Raw genomic sequence first — 19064 nt, 5'->3', positions numbered from 1 at the left:
GGGTGACCGATACAAATAAAAACACACACATAAATATATACGATAATGTAAGTAAGACATTTGTATTTATATTATGAGATTGATCGGTGTTCAGTATAAAGGACAGCTATATGGAGGAAGTGTCCAGGTAATCAGGGATCTTCTGCAGCTACAGTCTATATACAGTCTCAGCACCTCCAGCCCCCTTGTTCACATACTGCACACAGTGCTATTCAATTACTGGTCGCTAGAGGGCGCACCTTACATCTCTTACCTCACAACGACGCTCCTTCCCACCACAGAGTCTTGCGCGGCCCGGAAGTGTTCGAGGCTCGAACTCGGCGTTCAATACCGATTGGACAGAGGTCAATGCGTCAGCCAATGAGCATCGCGTACGGCGTGGATGTGGAATGCTGATGTGTGATCCCGGCTTCCGGCCTCCCAGTCATCCATCCACAGGGCAGAGAAGTGAGACACCATGCCGTACTACCGAGCCTGGGAGGAGTTCACCCGGGCCGCTGAGAAGCTCTACCAGGCTGATCCTATGAAGGTGAGAAAGGGGGCGGGCTCTGCGTCTCTATGGTAGACAGCTGGCTGTGTTATATCTCGGTGAGGCTGAGACTTCTAGTTCTGTACACTGACAGGCCATAGTGTACTTTCTGTCTCTGGGAGGACTGCAACTCCCAGCATACTCCATCTATATCCAGGATAAGCTGGGAATTCTATAACTACACAGACAGGCTGGTCTTCCATTGCAGGCTTCAGAATTGCCTGTGTATCCAAAGGAACTACAACTCCCAGCAGCTGTTGGTGTTATCCTGGTGAGACTGGCACTTGTAGTTCTCTATATTACAGGCTGTGCTTATTTTACAGGTTCTAGTATACCATCTGTATCCAGAGAGACTACAACTCCCAGCATTCCTGTGTATATCAGTTCCTGGGACTTGTAGTTCTCTATACTACAGGCTGTGCTGGGAGTTGTAGTCTCTGAGTACACAAAGCATACTGGGCTTTGTAAGGGAGCACAGCCTTTAGTCTAGACACTTATCCGTCCCAGGACATGATATACACAGGGATGCTGGGAGTTGTAGTCTCTTTTTGGATAACCAGGGTATACTGGCACTTGTAGTTCTCTATATTACAGACTGTGCTCCCTTACAAAGCCCAGTATGATTTATGTATCCAGTGAGACTACAACTCCCAGCATACCAATGTCAGTCAGGTCCTGGAACTTGGAGTTGTATTCTCTCTGGATACACGCGGCATACTGGTACTTGTAGTTCTGTCTACTAGAGTTTGTGCTTCCCTTACAAGTCCCAGTACACTCTGTGTATTCAGAGGGACATCAACACTCACCAGCCCTGTCTTTAGGAAGCTGGGACTTGTAGTTCTGTACATTGGTAGACATGACTTTCATAGCAAGCCCCAGTATGACCTTTGCATCCAGAGGCACTACAACTCCCAGCCGCTGTATGTGTGTGTGTTTTATCCTGTTGAGGCTGGGACTTGTTCTCCAAACTACAGTCTGTGCTTCACTTACAGGTTCCAGTATACCCTCTGTATCCAGAAAGACTACAACTCCCAGCATACCTGTGTATATGATGGTTCTGGGACTTGTTCTCTATAATACAGGCTGTGCTGGGAGTTGTAGTGGATACCCAAAGCATACTGGGCTTTGTTAGGGAAGCCCAGCCTGTAGTATACAGAACTACAAGTCCCAGGACATGATATACACAGGAATGCTGGGAGTGGTAGTTTCTCTGTATAATCAGGGTATACTGGGACTTTTAGTTCTCTATACTACAGGCTGGGCTTCCCTTACAAGTCACAGGATCTGATACACACAGCCTCATCAGCTTCCAAAATACAGAGACTACAACTCCCAGCATTCTCGGGTATATCAGGTCCCTGGACTTGTAAGGGAAGCACAGTCTGTGGTATAAAGAACTAAAAGTCCCAGTATACCCAGATTATTCAGAAACTACAACTCCCAGCATTCCTGTGTATATCATGTCCTGGGTCTTGTAGTTCTCTATACTACAGACTGCTCCCTTACAAAGCCCATTATATTTTATGTATCCAGTGAGACTGCAACTCCCAGCATACTCGTATAAGTCAGATCCTGGAACTTTGCGTCGTCTTCTCTCTGGATACACGCGGCGTACTGGTACTTGTAGTTCTGTCTACTAGAGTTTGTGATTCCCTTACAAGCCCCAGTACACTGTGTATTCAGAGGGACATCAACACTCACCAGCCCTGTCTTTTAGAAGCTGGTGCGGCTGGGACTTGTAGTTCTGTACATTGGAAGACATGACTTTTATAGCAGGCCCAAGTATGACCTGTGCATCCAGAGGCACTGAAACTCCCAGCAGCTGTATGTATGTGTGTTATAGCCTGGATAGACTGGAACTTGTAGTTCTCCAAACTCTAGGGTGTGCTTCCAATACAAACCCCAGTATGACCTGTGCATCCAGAGGCACTGAAACTCCCAGAAGCTGTATGTATGTGTGTTATAGCCTGGATAGACTGGAACTTGTAGTTCTCCAAACTCTAGGCTGTGCTTCCAATACAAACCCCAGTATGGCCTGTGTATCCAGAGGGACTAGAAATCCCAGCAACGTTGCATATATAATAACTTGTTTTTCTTCTCCTAAGAGCCTGGGACTAATAGTCTTCTGTACTGCAGGTTACGCTTCTAATACAAGCTTTGTTAAAGTGGTTCTAAAAAAACTTCCCGCTATCTGCTTTATCGCCGATCCAGTGCTGTTCTCAGCTGCAGGTCTTCTCTCCCCTCTTGCTGGTTTCACAGGCTGCACTGATGGCAGCAGGAGCCATTACTGCTGTTAGTGGGTAGCGGGGGTCGAGCCACGCTATGTTTGACTATGGGCGCCCAGCTCAGGAACAGTCCCACACGAGTGCCCCCACAGCAGCCAGTTTGCTATGGGGGCACTCGGAGGGGACAGCGCCAGCGGGGAAATTCAGAAGAGGAGGTAAGGGACTGCTCTGTGAAATAGCATGGTAAGTATAACATGTTTGTTAGGAACGATTGTTAAAAGAATGCTTGGTGATCCTACCATGAAAGCCCTGCATCAGGTACTTCCTGTTTGGCAATGCTGTTGTGTTTTCACCTCGTCATGTGGAGACTACAGGGCGCTGTGCCAACACACACTGCTCGGGCATTGTCTGATGTCATTCAGGGAGCCAGTCCAGAGCTCTTATGTGCAGCTGCTGCTGGAACTAGTCCTTATAGACTGGAAGTAGCTGAAAGAGGCTGGAGGAGAAGAGAAAAGGGGGGGGAAATAGGATTTTGTTTAAAAAACCTGTTGTTTATGATACACAATGCTATAGCAAGCTGGCCATACATTGCACAGTCTGATCTTACAATTTCTGTGCAATCTCTTTAGTTTTACCAAAACTTTATAATATGAGGATAAACCTAAACAATACTTTACATTTTTATCCAGTCAAGCAGGCCCTTGTATTGTGATATAAAGAAAAATTCAGCGCTGGAATAATAAACACAAAAAACAAAAGATTGCAAGCCAGCACTAAGGATAAATTCAAATAAAAAGTCCCAAAGTCAAATAGTGTATAAAATAGTGCAGCGCAAATAAAATCTAAGACAATACAATAATAATGAAATATTGAAGAAAGTCCATATAGTGCACAAGTGAAAAATCCAAATGGTGCTCCAATGTAAAGTGATTGAGTGCAGTAAATCAGAAATTCTGTGATCCACAGGTAAAGAATCCTCCACCGATTAACTAAATAGATGGCCTCTCACCTCAGCCATTCGACCATGGCTAGGTCACAAAGCGTTTTACACCTCCCAGGTGTGAGCAAAAAAACCTTTAAATCCCAATAGGCAACTCAGCTCAGCCAATTTCCAGGTCAGCAGGAGGGTATATGTGAATGAGAGAGGAAACAGACTAGTGCTCTCTGTCTGGTAAAACTAGGTATTTATTAAAAAACAGGTAACAACTTACAATTAGTGGCACTCAAAGCCGAGTGTGAAGCATCAATAGCATGTATCGGAGCTGCAGGCTTCCGATTCTACGATCTGTTCACACACCAGCATGTGAGACGGCGAGCGCGGGTGACGTCACGTAACTCCTCCCCCTTTAGGCCCTTGTATTACCTAGTTATAGGAGATTGTACAGTTATTGCTCACCTGAAATGTCATTTTGTTGGGGATTACAGTCTTATGATGGCAGGCTGTGCTTCCATTACAGGCCCATCATGTCATCGGGACAACAACATGGCACTGCAGGTTTCCAGACATTGGGAGAATGAAGGGGTGGTGAGGATGGTGTGTTGTCACTTGTCACGTGTTGATGGTGTCATGTCACCCGGGGAGGGTGGAGGATGTGTTACACTCGCAGTGTAATAGAGTTGAAAAAACGGGTCCCAACTCCTTTCAAGTTGTTAAAAGCAGCACGTTGTTTGTGTTTTTGTTTACATTGGAACGCAACAAACTTTTGTGTGTAAAATATTGGTAAGATTTAAAGCGGTTGTAAACTGCATAAACTTTTTTTTTTTCCCCCCAAACCTGCAATGCAAAAGGCATAATAGGCTAGTATGCATCGCATACTAGCCTATTATGAAATACTTACCTCGGAACGAGGTGTGTACCACTTACCTGGTCCACGCCGAGCAGGATGTCATCTTGCTCCGGCGTGTCTTCCGGGTATCGCCGCTCCAGCGCTGTGATTGGCTGGAGCGGCGATGACGTCACTCCCGCGCGTGCGCGCGGGAGATTTAAAATCGGCAGGGTCCGGCGATGCCGGTCCTTCAGCCGTGGAGTCCCCCCTGCGCATGCGCCGCCCGCATTGCGGGGGTAATATCTCCTAAACCGTGCAGGTTTAGGAGATATTATCCTTACCTACAGGTAAGCCATGTTGTAGGCTTACCTGTAGGTAAAAGTCCAAATAGTGGGTTTACAACCACTTTAAAGGAAAGGATTCACCTTTAGGGCATGTTGCTTCTATATGTAGGGTGTAACATTCTCCTATGCACCCGATTCCGACCACCAGCGATCCCTGCTCTGTGATAACAGGTAGGAGATCTTCTATCCAGACCCGCTGTCCCTTTTTTGAAAATGGAGCAGCTGTGCTGTTCACAGACCTGTGTGAATGAAAAAACTACCCCTGTGACAGATGTAGTTTGAATGGGCTGGGAGCGCACGGCTCAGCACGCTCGCAGTTCTTTCAGTCTTCCTCTAGTTTTGTTACTAAAACCCTGTATAGGGATAAGGGCACAAAGCTAGAGAGACTACAGGAGTCTGACTTTGCACTCACGATCTGCTGATTATGGGTGCAATGCTCTGCAGGCTCCAGTAAAAAATAAATAAATGCACTTATTTTTGCAGGTAAAAAAAAAAAAATGTGCATATGTTTTTTGAAAGGTAAACTTCTCCAATGAATGAACATTTACCTATCCTAATGCTGTTGCACTACATGTGAGCAGTGCTGTGTCCATGGTTTACTTTAAAGTGCGGATGTGCACAGAAGTAGTGGAAAGATGTAAAAACACTTCAGGTTGCATTCACGCAGGCCTGCTGCATTTTTGTTTCATTTAAACACAGAATTTGATTTGAAAAATTGAACTTTATTATACCCAGATCATTTTCTCCTGTCTTTAAGTCTCAGTTCACACTGGTGCAATGCGGGAAACCCTGTGGTTCAGTGCCAGTTCCCACATCGCACCTGAATTGCACACTGGTTAACATTGACATCTGCAAACCGATCAGGGGGGGTGTCAGTGTAAAGTTAATGACAACCCCCAGATCGGATCGCAGTGCGAACTGTGAAATGATTCAGGAATTGGATTGCACCAAACACCTATGCGATCCTATTTCAGCGCGGAACAAAAAAAAGGGTCCTGCACAGTTTTGGTACAAATGTGATTTGTATGGCTTTGCCTGAGTTCGCATCGCACAGACATCGCATTTGATCTGCACAGCAATGCGGTGTGAATTGCATGCAATATCTGTGATCGCACAAGTCTGAACACAGCCTAAAAAGTGTGAACCCAGCTCCTGACACCTTTGAAGGCTCACAATGGCTGTGTGTTTTTTGTGCATTGAGCTGCATTGTTTCAAGCTAGGCCGCCTGTTCAAGGTGAATGCACCTCGGCAACCAAAAATTTCAGTCCTGATGAATTTTTGGTACCATACCAGAACATACTGAAGAGAAAGTGGAAGTAAAAGAAGCCCTTATTGGTGCCGTTGCGTGCAGTAATAGCCCCCCCCACCCGCGTTGGTGCCGGTGGGTGCAGTAATAGCCCCCCCCCCCCGCGTTGGTGCCGGTGGGTGCAGTAATAGCCCCCCCCCGCGTTGTGCCGGTGGGTGCAGTAATAGCCCCCCTCCCGCGTTGGTGCCGGTGGGTGCAGTAATAGCCCCCCTCCCGCGTTGGTGCCGGTGGGTGCAGTAATAGCCCCCCCCCCGCGTTGGTGCCGGTGGGTGCAGTAATAGCCCCCCCCCCGCGTTGGTGCCGGTGGGTGCAGTAATAGCCCCCCCCCCGCGTTGGTGCCGGTGGGTGCAGTAATAGCCCCCCCCCGCGTTGGTGCCGGTGGGTGCAGTAATAGCCCCCCCCCCGCGTTGGTGCCGGTGGGTGCAGTAATAGCCTCCCCCGCGTTGGTGCCGGTGGGTGCAGTAATAGCCCCCCCCGCGTTGGTGCCGGTGGGTGCAGTATTTGCTTCCAGTGTTGGTGTCAGTGGATGCGATAGTAGCCTCCAGTACGGGTAATGCCCACTCCTGCACTGACTAAGCACTAACTCTAAGTGCGAAACGCGTCGGCCATCCTGTTTTCTGTTGGTTGCAGTGACTGTGTTTGTACAGTTGAAAAATAAAGACAACTTTTTTAAGTTATTTTGGAGTGCGGCTGTCCAGTTTTCGTTTTTCTATTTGCCCCACTCCTGCACTGGTGCCGAGCTGCAGTGCTATTTGAACCCTTGAGAACCCCTCCTGCATCCAGGACTGATCAATCGCAGGTAATTGCTCCCATGAGTAATTATAGGCGCGTGGCCATGAATAGCTGTGAGCCTCACATTGTTTTTAATGAGGCATTTAATCGCTGGGAACCGGAACTGGGTTGAAGGGGGGGCGGGGGGGGCGAGAAAAGTGGTGCCTACGAGGCTTTAGGATTGTACAATTCAGAGGGCCCAGAGGTTTCAGTTGTACAACACTTGCAAATAGTTAGGGTGTGGTGGTTTTTTTATTTTTTTCCTCGGTGAACCCAGGCCAGGCCATGGAGTGCCAAAATGGATCTGGTGGGCCGCTTGTTGGGCTACAGTAATTTTGATGGTACCCCGGGTAAGAATTAAACTAGGGCTGCAACTAACGATTTCATAAGCGATTAGTTGGCACCCTTATCGGCGTTAATTTTTTTTTCAGCAAATTGCCGAAAAGGCAATTTTCGGACGAAATTTTGGTGCATCCCTAGTTAGAATCTTCTATTTGCAAACAAAATGAAGGTTTCCTACTTAGAATAATAAGCTGTCAGGTTAGTAAAGCAGTGATAACAGAACAGATTTAATCATACAGTTTGTAGTGTACAAAGATTTGCAAAACAATGGATAAAAGGAATATTACTGAACGTTTTATCTCATGGTTACTGTAAAATTGTGTGAATGCATCAATGCAGTGCATGTTATTTCGGCTTGGATTCATTGAATAAATAATATTGCATTACAGAATATACAGCCTCATGCTTGATAACTAAGCTCCATTTCATGCTGAATAAACTAAATTATTAATTTGAAAACTATCTTTTTAGATAGATTTGTACTCCAAAAGCATTTTATATAAATAAATTTAGATTTAAATCAAGAAAATCTATACTGGGTTCACACAGTGGGGAACACACAGGAGCAATGGGGAATGGCATGCGATTCGGACAGGAATCGCACCTCCTTCCTCTTCAAATCGCATGAGGTTTGCGCCCATTCATTTTATATGGCTGCAAGATATCAGTTTCAGGTATCGGGGAGCATTTTAAATATCTGTTTGCAAATCCTGAATCGGATGTTAAGTTATTTACACACTATACGAAAATCGAACCATAGTACCCAGCCTTGCCTAAAGAAATGAATCCAGATCTATGATGTCCAGACTGCTGCCCCCGTAGCCTCACCCGCACACTGAGCTTTGTGTCTGGACTTGCTGGTGTCGTCTGATCTGTAATGGGATTGGAAAGGCCACAGCAAAGGAGACAGCAGAACACAAGGCTAATCTTGCTGTACATTATTTTTAGACTGATTAAAATGATCCGGTTGCTATGGAAACCCAAGCATATATGACTATGAACCCTGCAAGGCTTACAGTAAATTCATAGTGCTCAGTAGTCAGAGGGTTTAATGGCTTCTAGGTCCCAACCTTCTGTAACCTTTGCCTCAACCTGGGTAAATATCAAGTTTTTAATGCCTGGGGGGAGAAAAATAAATCGGCATTTCTTTTTCATACATCATGGGACACAGGCTAATATTCATTATTTATTGGGTTATACGCCATCTCTAGGTGAATGGACACTGGTAGACAAAGTCTTAGACAGGAAGTGATCCCATATATAAGACTCCCATACAGGAAGTACATCAGTGTTTTTTATTTTTTTAAACCAGTGTCTGCAAGGTGGATGGCACGTTTGTTTGAGCTCTCTGAGCTCCAGGTCTGTAGTCCCACAAACGGTTCTTAAATGGATCCGATCGGTCAATTCCTTGTTTAATTTGATTCGGACTCAGATTCTCGTAGAATCGCCTATCTTTAGGCGGGCGTAGCACATCTGAGATACACTAAGCCGCCGTAACTTAGAGCGGCATGTCCCGTATTCTCAAAGAACTTGCGCTTTAAGTTACGCCGGCGTAGTGTAACTGGGCCGGCGTAAGCCTACCTAATTCAAATGTGGAAGTGGTGGGCGTGTTTTATGGAAATTAATCGTGACCCCACGTTGACGCTTTTTTCGAACGGCGCACGCGTGCGCATGCTCAGTATCGTGTCGAATTTTCGAATTAAATTGCACCCGCTCAATGCCTAGTCGACGTGAACGTAACTTCGTCCAGCCCCATTCAGGGACGACTTACGCAAACGATGTAAAACGTGAAAAATTCGAGGCTGTTCCGAAGTCCGTTTTGAGAATCGGCGTATCTATTACCATATTCAACGCGGAAAATCGACGGAAGCACCACCTAGCGGCCATCGTAAATATGCAACTTAGGTACGACGGCGTAAGAGACATACGCCGATCGGATCCAAGACAAATCTATGCATAATTGATTCGAAGAATCAGGCGCATAGATACAACGCCTCAAACTCAGAGTTACGGCGGCGTATCTGGAGATACGCCGGCGTAACTCCTACGAGAATCTGGGCCTATATGCTTTGTTAAATGGTACCAGAGCCTTGCAAAGAAGACTCAAGATCCTCCTAGGTTTTTCCTGTAATGTGACCTCTGTAATTCACAGGGTCTAGGATTCCACTTCGCTGGACCTTGCGAAGTGGAATCCTGGACACCACAGCACGAAGGTATTCCTGCAGGGTGCAGTACAGGTCCATGGGAGTGGTCCCTAAACATGAAAAGGGTACCCAGTCCTTGAAGTTCCTCAAGTGACAGGAACCTGCTGTGATGATTGGGCTCTTAGTTTCTAAGCTGCCCTGCGCCTAGACAGGTAAGTGAAACCCCTTTATTGTGGGGTGTCCCAGTGATTGTAACAATTAGGCAAGCTAGCTGGAGGCTGGATACCTGTGTGCAGTGACCATACGGGGGAGTTTTGGGCTAGCTGTGGGTATCTTTTTTTTTTTTTTTTTTTTTTTTTTTTTTTGCTTGTGTATGGCATTTTTTTTTATCTGTATGATGGTGCGCCATTTCACCTTGGTTCGCCATGGCGCACGTGCATTCGCAAGAGTGCTGCTGTGCTCAGCAGTTTGGCGGCCATGGCGCACGCGGCTTCGCCATAGGCATTGTGTGCGATCGGAGCTGCGCATACACCGTAGCCTGATCTGTGCACACGGAGATTCACATCATATACAAATACATCCGCGCCCGGTTGCCGGGACCGTGTGCGCACGATTGCCCAGAATGACCCAGCTTACTTAAGATGTGTATGCCAAGCATGTGGTGCTTCCATAAGGCAGCTTTGGGACACAGAACAGGCTGTGAACCAGGCATTTGCAGCGGTTCATTTCTCCTTACCCGGGTCACGCGGTGTTGCTTGGCAGCTTAAGGTGCTTAGCCGGATTGTTGCATAGGGGCTTGGTGAGCCCTAGTAAAGGGTCTCCCTTCTGAGGTGTGTTAATACTACACCCAGGTACTCCCCCTTTTTTTGTGGTTTGTAAATGTCTTCAAAAAAGTGGAGCAGGACTAACGCTATGGGGAAGGGCACACCTTTGTCGTCGGTAGCTCCTGATGAACCTAGTCATATCCCTAGTGTTGTATCCCCTGAAGGACCAGAGACTTCCGGGCAATCCTGAGTCGCTGCGCCTATCTGGTATGGTTCCTACAGTCAATGCTGCTTCTTCACCCTTTTATCACCAAAGATGAACTGTCCTTGGCCCTAGCCGAAGCGCGACAGCTAGCTAGAAGCGTGACAGATCCCCCCCCTCCCCTGAGCAAGAATGGGTTGAGGATGGGGAAAAGCTAAAAGTTCAGGATTCTGTGGAGGGCCTGACTGATGAGTCTGCTTCTGAGCAATCATGGACAAGAAGATATCCACTTGGTGTCTGCCTCTAAAGCCTCGTACACACGGGCCAGAATCTTGTCGGCGGGGGGGGGGGGGAACGTTTTTCCTGATGAGATTCTTGCCGCCCGAGTGCAAGAACGTGGTGACTTCATCGCATACGATGAGCATGCGCTCGTCACGTTCGATGCCGTCGCCGCCATCTTGCTGCACCCTACCTATGCCTAAGAAGCTACCGCGCACGCGTCAAAGTCATTTCGAGTATACGCGGGTTTCCAGGGCGACAGATAAGTATACACACTCGGGTTTCCCGGCAGTAAAACACTGCCGAGAATCACGACGAGAAAATGGAGAACGTGTTCTCTATTTTTCTCGTCGAGATTTTAGGAAGTTTTCTTGACGAGAAACCTGAAAGCCTTGTACACACGCTTGTTGTTGCACACGCTTGTTGTTGCACACGCTTGTTGTTGCACACGCTTGTTGTTACACACGCTTGTTGTTACACACGCTTGTTGTTACACACGCTTGTTGTTACACACGCTTGTTGTTACACACGCTTGTTGTACTCGGCAAGAAAGCTCTGCCAGCAGTTTTCTTGCTGTTTCTTTCAGAGTAAACTGAGCGTGTGTACGAGGTTTGAGTCTTTTGATCCAGACTCATACCCAGATGGTTCGTTCTGCCTTTAAGTTGCCACTTGCAGAGGTTATTGAACCCCCTCTGGTCCTCTTTGGGGTCCCTGAAGCCTCTTCGGGCCACACAGACTTTTCCCTTACACCCAATGTTGGAACAGGTGGTGTATGCCGATTGGGAACATCCTGACAGGATTTTTATTCCTCCCTAAGAGGTTTTCCCCTTTTTATCCCATGGATGAAAGTTCATTAACAGCTTAAGGACCGAGCCTGTTTTTCAGACTCAGTGTTTACAAGTTTTTGCTAGAAAATTACTTGGAACCCCCAAACATTATAATTTTTTTATTTTTTTTTACAATGTAAAAGATAATGTTACGCTGAGTAAATTGATACCCAACATGACACACTTTTACCCTTAATCTTCATAGGCGACGTTTAAAAAAAAAAAAATTCTACAGGTTGCATGTTTTGAGATACAGAGGAGGTCTAGGGGTAGAATTACTGCTCTCACTCTAACGATCGCGGCGATACCTCACATGTAGTTTGAACACAGTTTTCTTATGCGTTTGCTTCTGCACGCGATTTAAAAACATTTATTTTTTCCTTATTTATTTTATTTTTACAGTTTTTTTTTGGGGGGGGGGGGCGGGTTGAGTCACTTTTATTCCTATTACAAGGAATGTAAACATCCCTTGTAATCAGGGCAGTGGAGTCGGTAGATAAATGTTCCGACTCCGACTCCTCTGTATTAATATGCGAATGTATTTTATACATTCCTTGAGTGAAAGAAACGCAACCTACCACAGGACTACTGGCTGGGAAGCCAACAGTCTACTGTATTGCACAGTTTAAGCAAAAGACAAACACAATGAAAACAATCAAGTGACTGGATAGTAGCAGCAGGCATAAACATCAGGAACAGGATCTTTACCAGTTCAAAAATACAAACCACATTATTTGGTTGTTTTAGAACAAAAACAAAGCTTATCTATAATGAACCAAAAACAAAATCTGCAAAACCTAGAAATGGTTTATATTAATCTTGAAATGTAGTTCTAGGCTTAGCAAATGCAAATCAATTCAATGTAGAGTTCTAAGGAAGAGAATTGCCTCTGCCAGATCCTTTCATAGAGGCTCTTAAGTCAGACTTTATTATTTTTAGGGCTGAAAATAATCTTTCGACACTGACTTGGGTGGGTGGCATTGCAGTAACTATTCTGGCCACATCACTAACGATCTCTGGATAAACAAGGATGGCTTCTTCAACAGTAAGTTTTGATGAGCGATCATACTTTTCAACTTCTTTTAGTGCTTTATAAAACTCCTGTTGGAATTTTTTTATTTGGACACTTACTGGTTCTCTAACATGCGTTCCCTGTAAAAGCAGAACACAACACTATGGAAAGTATAAGTATTGCAGCTCCTAATTGTGCGTTGCGTGCCATATAGTGAAGCACATGAAAAGCATGCTTCTTCACGGTCACTTAACGTGTTCGTTTTGCGGTTACGTGAGGCACTGCATGCATTGGTCTTTATTCTTACAGTAGAGAAGTCATTAATTATAACTTTTTGTGAATTGGGACATTTAAACTTGCTTTTTTTTTTTTTTTTAAATTCCAATCTAAATTTAGTAGGAGTCGGTGCATTGTTTTCCGACTCCGTCTCCAGGTACCCAAAATTTCCCCCGACTCCGACTCCTCGACTCCGACTCCACAGCCCTGCTTGTAATAGAAAAAAGCATGCCAGGTCCTCCTTAAATATGAGATCTGGGGTCAAAAAGATCTCATATTTAGACTAAAATGCCCTGCCATGGTATGGAGATGGGTGGGGGCCATCTTGCCTTTACTCGTATCCATACCCAGCTAGGAAGAAGACCCGATCGCCTCTGCCGCTACTGACGGCTCCGGTAAGTGGCGGGAGGGGGGTCCGCCACTGATAACGATGATCTTGCGGTGAGCCTGCTGCAGAGACCACCATTATCGTAAACCGGACAGCTGCCTGAAGAGGTGGATACCTTGGTTATGGCAGCAGCTGCTGCCATAACCGAGATATCCTCTTCAAAGTGCCGACGTACATAGGCACATCAAGAACAACGGAAAAGTCAGTCCATCTTTTGGTTTGGGGACTTTGTATATCGAATAAAGATGGTCAGCAGGACTGCCAGGCATCTATGCAGCTATGGCCGCTGCCATGTTCCTTTTAAGGCATGGTTTCCTTAAGAACTGTAAATGTGTTCAGTCTCCTCCGATTCGGGGCTGTTCCAGGATTTCCATAATGTCTAAAAATATCTCCTTTCCTAGAGGCATGCTGTGCCCATGTTTGGGAGCAGCATGTCGTGTTAGACGCCTGCTACCTATCCCGAATGATAATTTCTTAGTAAGAGCCAGGTAATAAAATATTAATCGGCGGTCCTGTGTGCGCGGGGGAATATTTTGGCTTTGAGGCGCTCTCCCAGCTCTTCAATGCACTCCCTCCCTCTCATGAATGTTAGAGGTGTTAATGGCTTGTCGTTTCAATCAAGCCGCCTTGTGAAGACCTTCTCATTCTGTTGCCTGATGGGCCCTGGGCTGTTAATTGGATAAAGTGCAAACTCTACAACAAGCGATCTTCAGGAAGACAGGCGATGGTCGGTGCTCTGGGAGTGTTTGGCGCACCAGCTGAGCTCCCTGTGCGAGCAGCCGTGTCTGACCCGAGTCGTTTTATCTTCATGCTCTGCTGATCTGACATTTACACATCCCAAGTGTTGTGCAAGGCTGGTGACCGCAGGCGGATGGTTCACACAAGTGCATAATTTTGTACAGCGCCATGAGCTATGTCTAACAAGGATCTTGACTGATTTGTTTTAGAGGAATGCATGTTTAGTAATTGCAGAGTTTTTTTTTTTAAAGTGGTAGTATCTAGAATCAAGTTTAGAGGTCAAATTGCCTAAAAACCCATAGCCACAGCTCCTCAGGACCGGCGCGGTGTACATAAATCTATTTCTCGGTTTGTTTGGTATCATGGTTCACTGTGTACAGTGAACCAACAGTGCTTGTGCTGTGTAATTTGCCCCCCCCCCCCCCCCGTATCACTTGAAATACCTGGCTGATGCTGTCTGGTTCTGCCCTCCCTTTGTAAACTGGTCCCGGTTTATCATGGCTGCTGAGCCCTGAAACTGTGGTCAGTTTACCCGCCTCTGTCATCCACAGCTCTCCTGTCAGCTCCCCCCTCCCCATATGTCAGCTCCGTCCAGTCCCTAGCTCTCCCCTCCTGCTGCAATCCATAACTATATTATGATCATGCCATCACCTCTGTCATCTGTATGTGTCTTTTGCTGTATAAAAAAAAAGATGCTGACTTTTTGACCTTATATCAGAGCTTCTCCCGGCGCTCAGCCGGCTCTCTCCTCTCTGGCTGATGTCAGTGGGAGTTCTTGTCCCCTCCCGCTATAGCCAGGGAGAAGAGAGAGCCAAGGAGTCACGTGAGCGCTGGGAGATGCTGTGATACAAGGTAAAAGTCAGCATTTTTTTTTGTTCTACAGCAAAGACACTGGCATACATGTTAGCTAACAGAGGGCATTGCATGATCATAATATAGTTGCTTTACAACCACTTTTAAAGCTTATGAGTTTTTGTGATTAGGTGTACATGCACTTTAACCACTTGCTTACTGGGCACATATACTCCCTTCCTGCCCAGGTGAAATTTCAGCACTGTCATGCTTTGAATGACAATTGCGCGGTTGTGCGACGTGGCTCCCAAACAATATTGGCGTCCTTTTTTTTCCCCCCACAAATAGAGCTTTCTTTTGGTGTATTTGATCACCTCTGCGGTTTTTATTTTTTGCGCTATAAACAAAAATAGAGCAACAATTTTGAAAAAAAAACTAATTTTTTTCCTTTTTTGCTATAATAAATATCCAATAAAAAATAAATAAAAAAATTGTTCTCAGTTTAGTCCGATACGTATTCTTCTACATATTTTTGGTAAAAAATAAAAATCGCAATAAGCGTATAGTGATTGGTTTGTGCAAACGTTATAGTGTCTACAAAATAGGGGATAAAATCATGACTTTTTTTTTTTTTTACTATTAATTGCGCGCGATCTTAAATTTTTTGTCAGGACTGCGATATTGCGGTGGACACATCGGACCCTTTTGACATATTTTTGGGACCATTCACATTTATACAGCGAACAATGATATAAATATGCACTGATGAATCGGAGGATTGGGGAACCGGGCGAGATCGGGTGTCAGTGGATGTTCATCTGCTGACATCTGCAATCTCATAGGGACTAATGTATGTTTCTTTTTCATCCGCACACGGATGGATGAAAAAGTGGACATACTGGGTCCGCCCGTGTGAAGAGCCCAAACTGTTCTGGTATGTGTACAGGCTCTTCAAGGTGTGCGTTATTGAATGCCAGGGTCCTTCAGACAAACAAAGCTCAAACTATGGTGTAGTGTTGGAAGTTGCACTAAGCCCTGCCCCCACACATAGCTAATCGCTCTTCATTTTAGCACTTTTGGGAATTGGCAAAACTTTGCATGCAAGAATGGTCTTTGGGAGGATGCTGAAGGTATGGGCAGGAATCTAGAAGGGAGTATGGCTAAAACCGTCGTCCTACAAGAATCTTTGTTTGAACCCTTTATATGGATATGTGGTACATAATATCTGTTGCTGTTATCTGCAGGTTCGTGTGGTGCTGAAGTACAGACATTGCGATGGCAGCTTGCGTATAAAAGTCACAGATGACGTTGTGGTAAGTTGTCTTATGTGTCAGACTGCTGTTCATTATGGCAATTCTATTGCTCTAGAACAGTAGTCTCAAAACTGTGGCCCTTTGCTTGCTTTTTATCCAGCCCTTAAGGCAATATTTCATCTTCTGACACCGGCAATGGGATTTTGCCGACTTGTGTTCTGAGGTGCATTCCATATTCGCATCAACTGCAGGCAGACACCCATTGACACAAGTGCTTACAGAGCCTCAGAAAGCCATACAACCTGACAAGTCGTCTTATCTTTCCACATTCTATCCCAAAACTGGGGGGAGGTATTGGCTAGACATATAGTACAGTAAAAATTTATTTATTTTGCAATAGCCATGTCGACTTGAAGAGAATTTACTCCTATATCATATGCACATCTAAAAATGCTAATATTTAGACAGGCCTGAAGTGGTTGGAAATCGCATTTATTTTAGCCAGGGCCCAACTTGGCTATTTGAAAGCTAGAATATGCCGTATGTTCTCGAGTATAAGCCGAGGCACCTAATTTTACCACAAAAGACTGGGAAAACGTATTGACTTGAGTATAAGCCTAGGGTGTCTATCTGCGTGCCTCACTGTGCCCATGACTAGACTTGCGTTTTAACATGGGAGCACACTTGTGTAGGAGAACTGGGGGTTCCTGCCAAGTTTCGGGTCATTTTATTGCCTGTTGACTGTAAATATATCGGGTCCTGCAGAACTTCTGCTCCAAGACACATGACCAGCAGCCACAACGTGTCTCCCAGCATGCAATGGGCTTACCTTTAGTAGGTAATTTTAGCTCCCCCTGTTGTATTGTGGAAGTGTCCAAGTTAAGTGCTATGTTCTGTGCCCTGTGGTCTTCACAGTGTGGTAGTATCTACCCCCACACACGTCCTACTGCTTGCCATCACCTGGTAACACTAATTTTCACAAGACTTTCCAGTGAGAGGTTCCCTTTAATAAATGAAGTGCCCGCTTTCCTCCTCCTGTATAGATCTGCTGTGACGTGCTGCTTTTCTCTTTCTCTTCCAGTGTTTGCTGTACAGCACAGACCAGGCTCAAGACGTAAAGAGGATTGAGAAATTCCACAGTCAGCTGATGCGGCTCATGGTTGCCAGGGAATCCCGCAGTGCCACCATGGAAACAGACTGAGAGTCTCCAGATAGGACCAACCTGAACGTACAGATTTTTTTTTCCATGTCCATCAAGACACAGAAATGACTTTAATACAAAGAGGTGGATAATCGAAAAAGGAGCCGGCATTTAAGCTGTGCCAAGCTGTGCTCGGCAGTGGGGTTTTTTATCATTATTTTAGTTTTTTTTGGAAGTGCTATGCTTTCATGTGAAAGCTTCTATTTATTAATGAAAATGGAAGAACGTATTTGAATTCCCCTGTGGACATCTCACTCTCCAAAATTAATTAATACTTAGGCAGCATGTAAATATTATAAAGGGTTTTGTTTTTGTTTTTTTCTTCTTCAATTTTTATGGCTATGCAGAAATTATCTATAAGATACATTGAAAGTCATCTGCCTTACAGTGATTCACCTCATTTTATTTGACAAAACTATTAAAGGATATTTAATCTGTTTTGATTTTCTTGTGCCCCTATTTTTTCTTTAGCTTGGTATTGCATCATGTATGCAAGCTTTCATTTAAAGCGGAACTTTACCCATAACATCTTGATAAATATAGTTCTTTAGCAAGGAGCATAAATTGTTAACAATTATGCTACGAAAAGGTGTGTGTGTGTGCTGTAAATTGCTTCCAGCATTGCTCCGGTTTCTTTCTGGAAGCTGCCATTTTGCTGAAGCCCAGAGCTCCTGAACAGTATTAAATGATAAAGCGGAACTAAACCCATCAATTTAACAGATACATTCCCGGAATGCTGGCATTACTAACTGTCACATTTGCTTGTGTCCTCAACTAAACTGTCAAATCATCAAATGGCTGGTGTCATAACTGATCACACGTGTAGCACCATGGCAGTTGAAGATCAAACAGAAGCAGCTTCCTTGGCTGTAAATGATAGGAGGATTTAATTCTACTTTAAAGGGGTTGTAAAGGTAAAAAAATGTGTCCCTTAATAGCTTCCTTTCCCTTAGTGCAGTCCTTCTTCACTTACCTCATCCTTTGATTTTTGCTTTTAAATGTCCTTATTTCTTCTGAGAAATCCTCACTTCCTGTTCTTCTATCTGTAACTCAACACAGTAATGCAAGGCTTTCTCCTTGGTGTGGAGAAAGCCTCCTTGAAGGGGTGAGCAGGAGTGTCAGGACGCCCACTAACACATAGCTCATTTCTCTATCTGCAACGTAGAGAGCGTCCTGACTCTCCGGTAGTCCAAGGGAGGGGGTGAGCACGACACTCCACACCAGGGAGAAAGAATCGCATTACTGTGTGGAGTTACAGACAGAAGAACAGGAAGTGAGGATTTCTCAGAAGAAATAAGGACACTTAAAAGCAAAATTGAAGGATGAGGTAAGTGAAGGAGGACTGCACTAAGGTAAAGGAAGATGTTTAGGGATTTTTTTTTTTTTTTTTTTTTAAATAGGACAACTGATCGTGTGTAGAGCAGGGTGCAACTATATATTACTGGATTTTAAACAGTATAGACACTTATTTTTAATATTTTTAAATTGTATAAAGGGCCAGTCTGAAGCGATCTAGCAGGACTTAATTTTCTGACTAAAGTTCTTCTTTAAGTTATGTTTGTGCACTTTTTTTTTTCCCTGTACTATATAGCCAAACATTTGTGGACACCTGACCATTCTAAAACCATGGGTGTTCATATGCAGTGCCTTCCCCTTCCTTGTGACAATAACGGCCTCCACTCTTTTAGGAAGAATTTCCATAAGATTTTGGAGTGTCTGTGGGAATTTGTGCCCATTCAGCCAAAAGCATTTGTGAGGTCTGGCACTAGATATGGTGAGAACATAAAATTATATAGCAACTGCAATATAGTATACATAAAGTGTGTGTGAGAGAGTAAGCACACATAATATTAAAACATTTGTTAAAACATAATGTCCATGTATGATTGGCACCTGGAGGCAGCT

At 44.9% G+C, this 19064-nt stretch overlaps 1 protein-coding gene across 1 annotated transcript; it reads left to right on the top strand.

Annotated features, from left to right (window-relative positions):
- The first annotated feature begins 358 nt into the window (after nucleotides 1-358).
- On the top strand, nucleotides 359-17602 carry SRP9 (signal recognition particle 9). Its single transcript, XM_040351375.1, has 3 exons — nucleotides 359-529; nucleotides 15950-16018; nucleotides 17040-17602. The coding sequence occupies exons 1-3, from the start codon at nucleotides 458-460 to the stop codon at nucleotides 17157-17159; spliced, it is 261 nt and encodes an 86-aa protein (XP_040207309.1). The 5' UTR covers nucleotides 359-457; the 3' UTR covers nucleotides 17160-17602.
- The last annotated feature ends 1462 nt before the right edge of the window (nucleotides 17603-19064 follow it).

The sequence above is a fragment of the Rana temporaria genome, chromosome 4 (assembly GCF_905171775.1).
Source record: "Rana temporaria chromosome 4, aRanTem1.1, whole genome shotgun sequence".
Taxonomy (NCBI): domain Eukaryota; kingdom Metazoa; phylum Chordata; class Amphibia; order Anura; family Ranidae; genus Rana; species Rana temporaria.
Note: the sequence above shows the minus strand (reverse complement) of the source record. Positions and strands in the feature narration are given on the sequence as shown.

What these genes read in the sequence shown, in the direction of transcription:
- SRP9 (XM_040351375.1), top strand. Translation starts at nt 458, where the DNA reads ATGCCGTACTACCGAGCCTGGGAGGAGTTCACCCGGGCCGCTGAGAAG. An exon ending in ACCAGGCTGATCCTATGAAG is followed by an intron (nt 530 to 15,949) that starts GTGAGAAAGGGG and finishes TGTTATCTGCAG; the next exon opens with GTTCGTGTGGTGCTGAAGTA. An exon ending in AAGTCACAGATGACGTTGTG is followed by an intron (nt 16,019 to 17,039) that starts GTAAGTTGTCTT and finishes TTTCTCTTCCAG; the next exon opens with TGTTTGCTGTACAGCACAGA.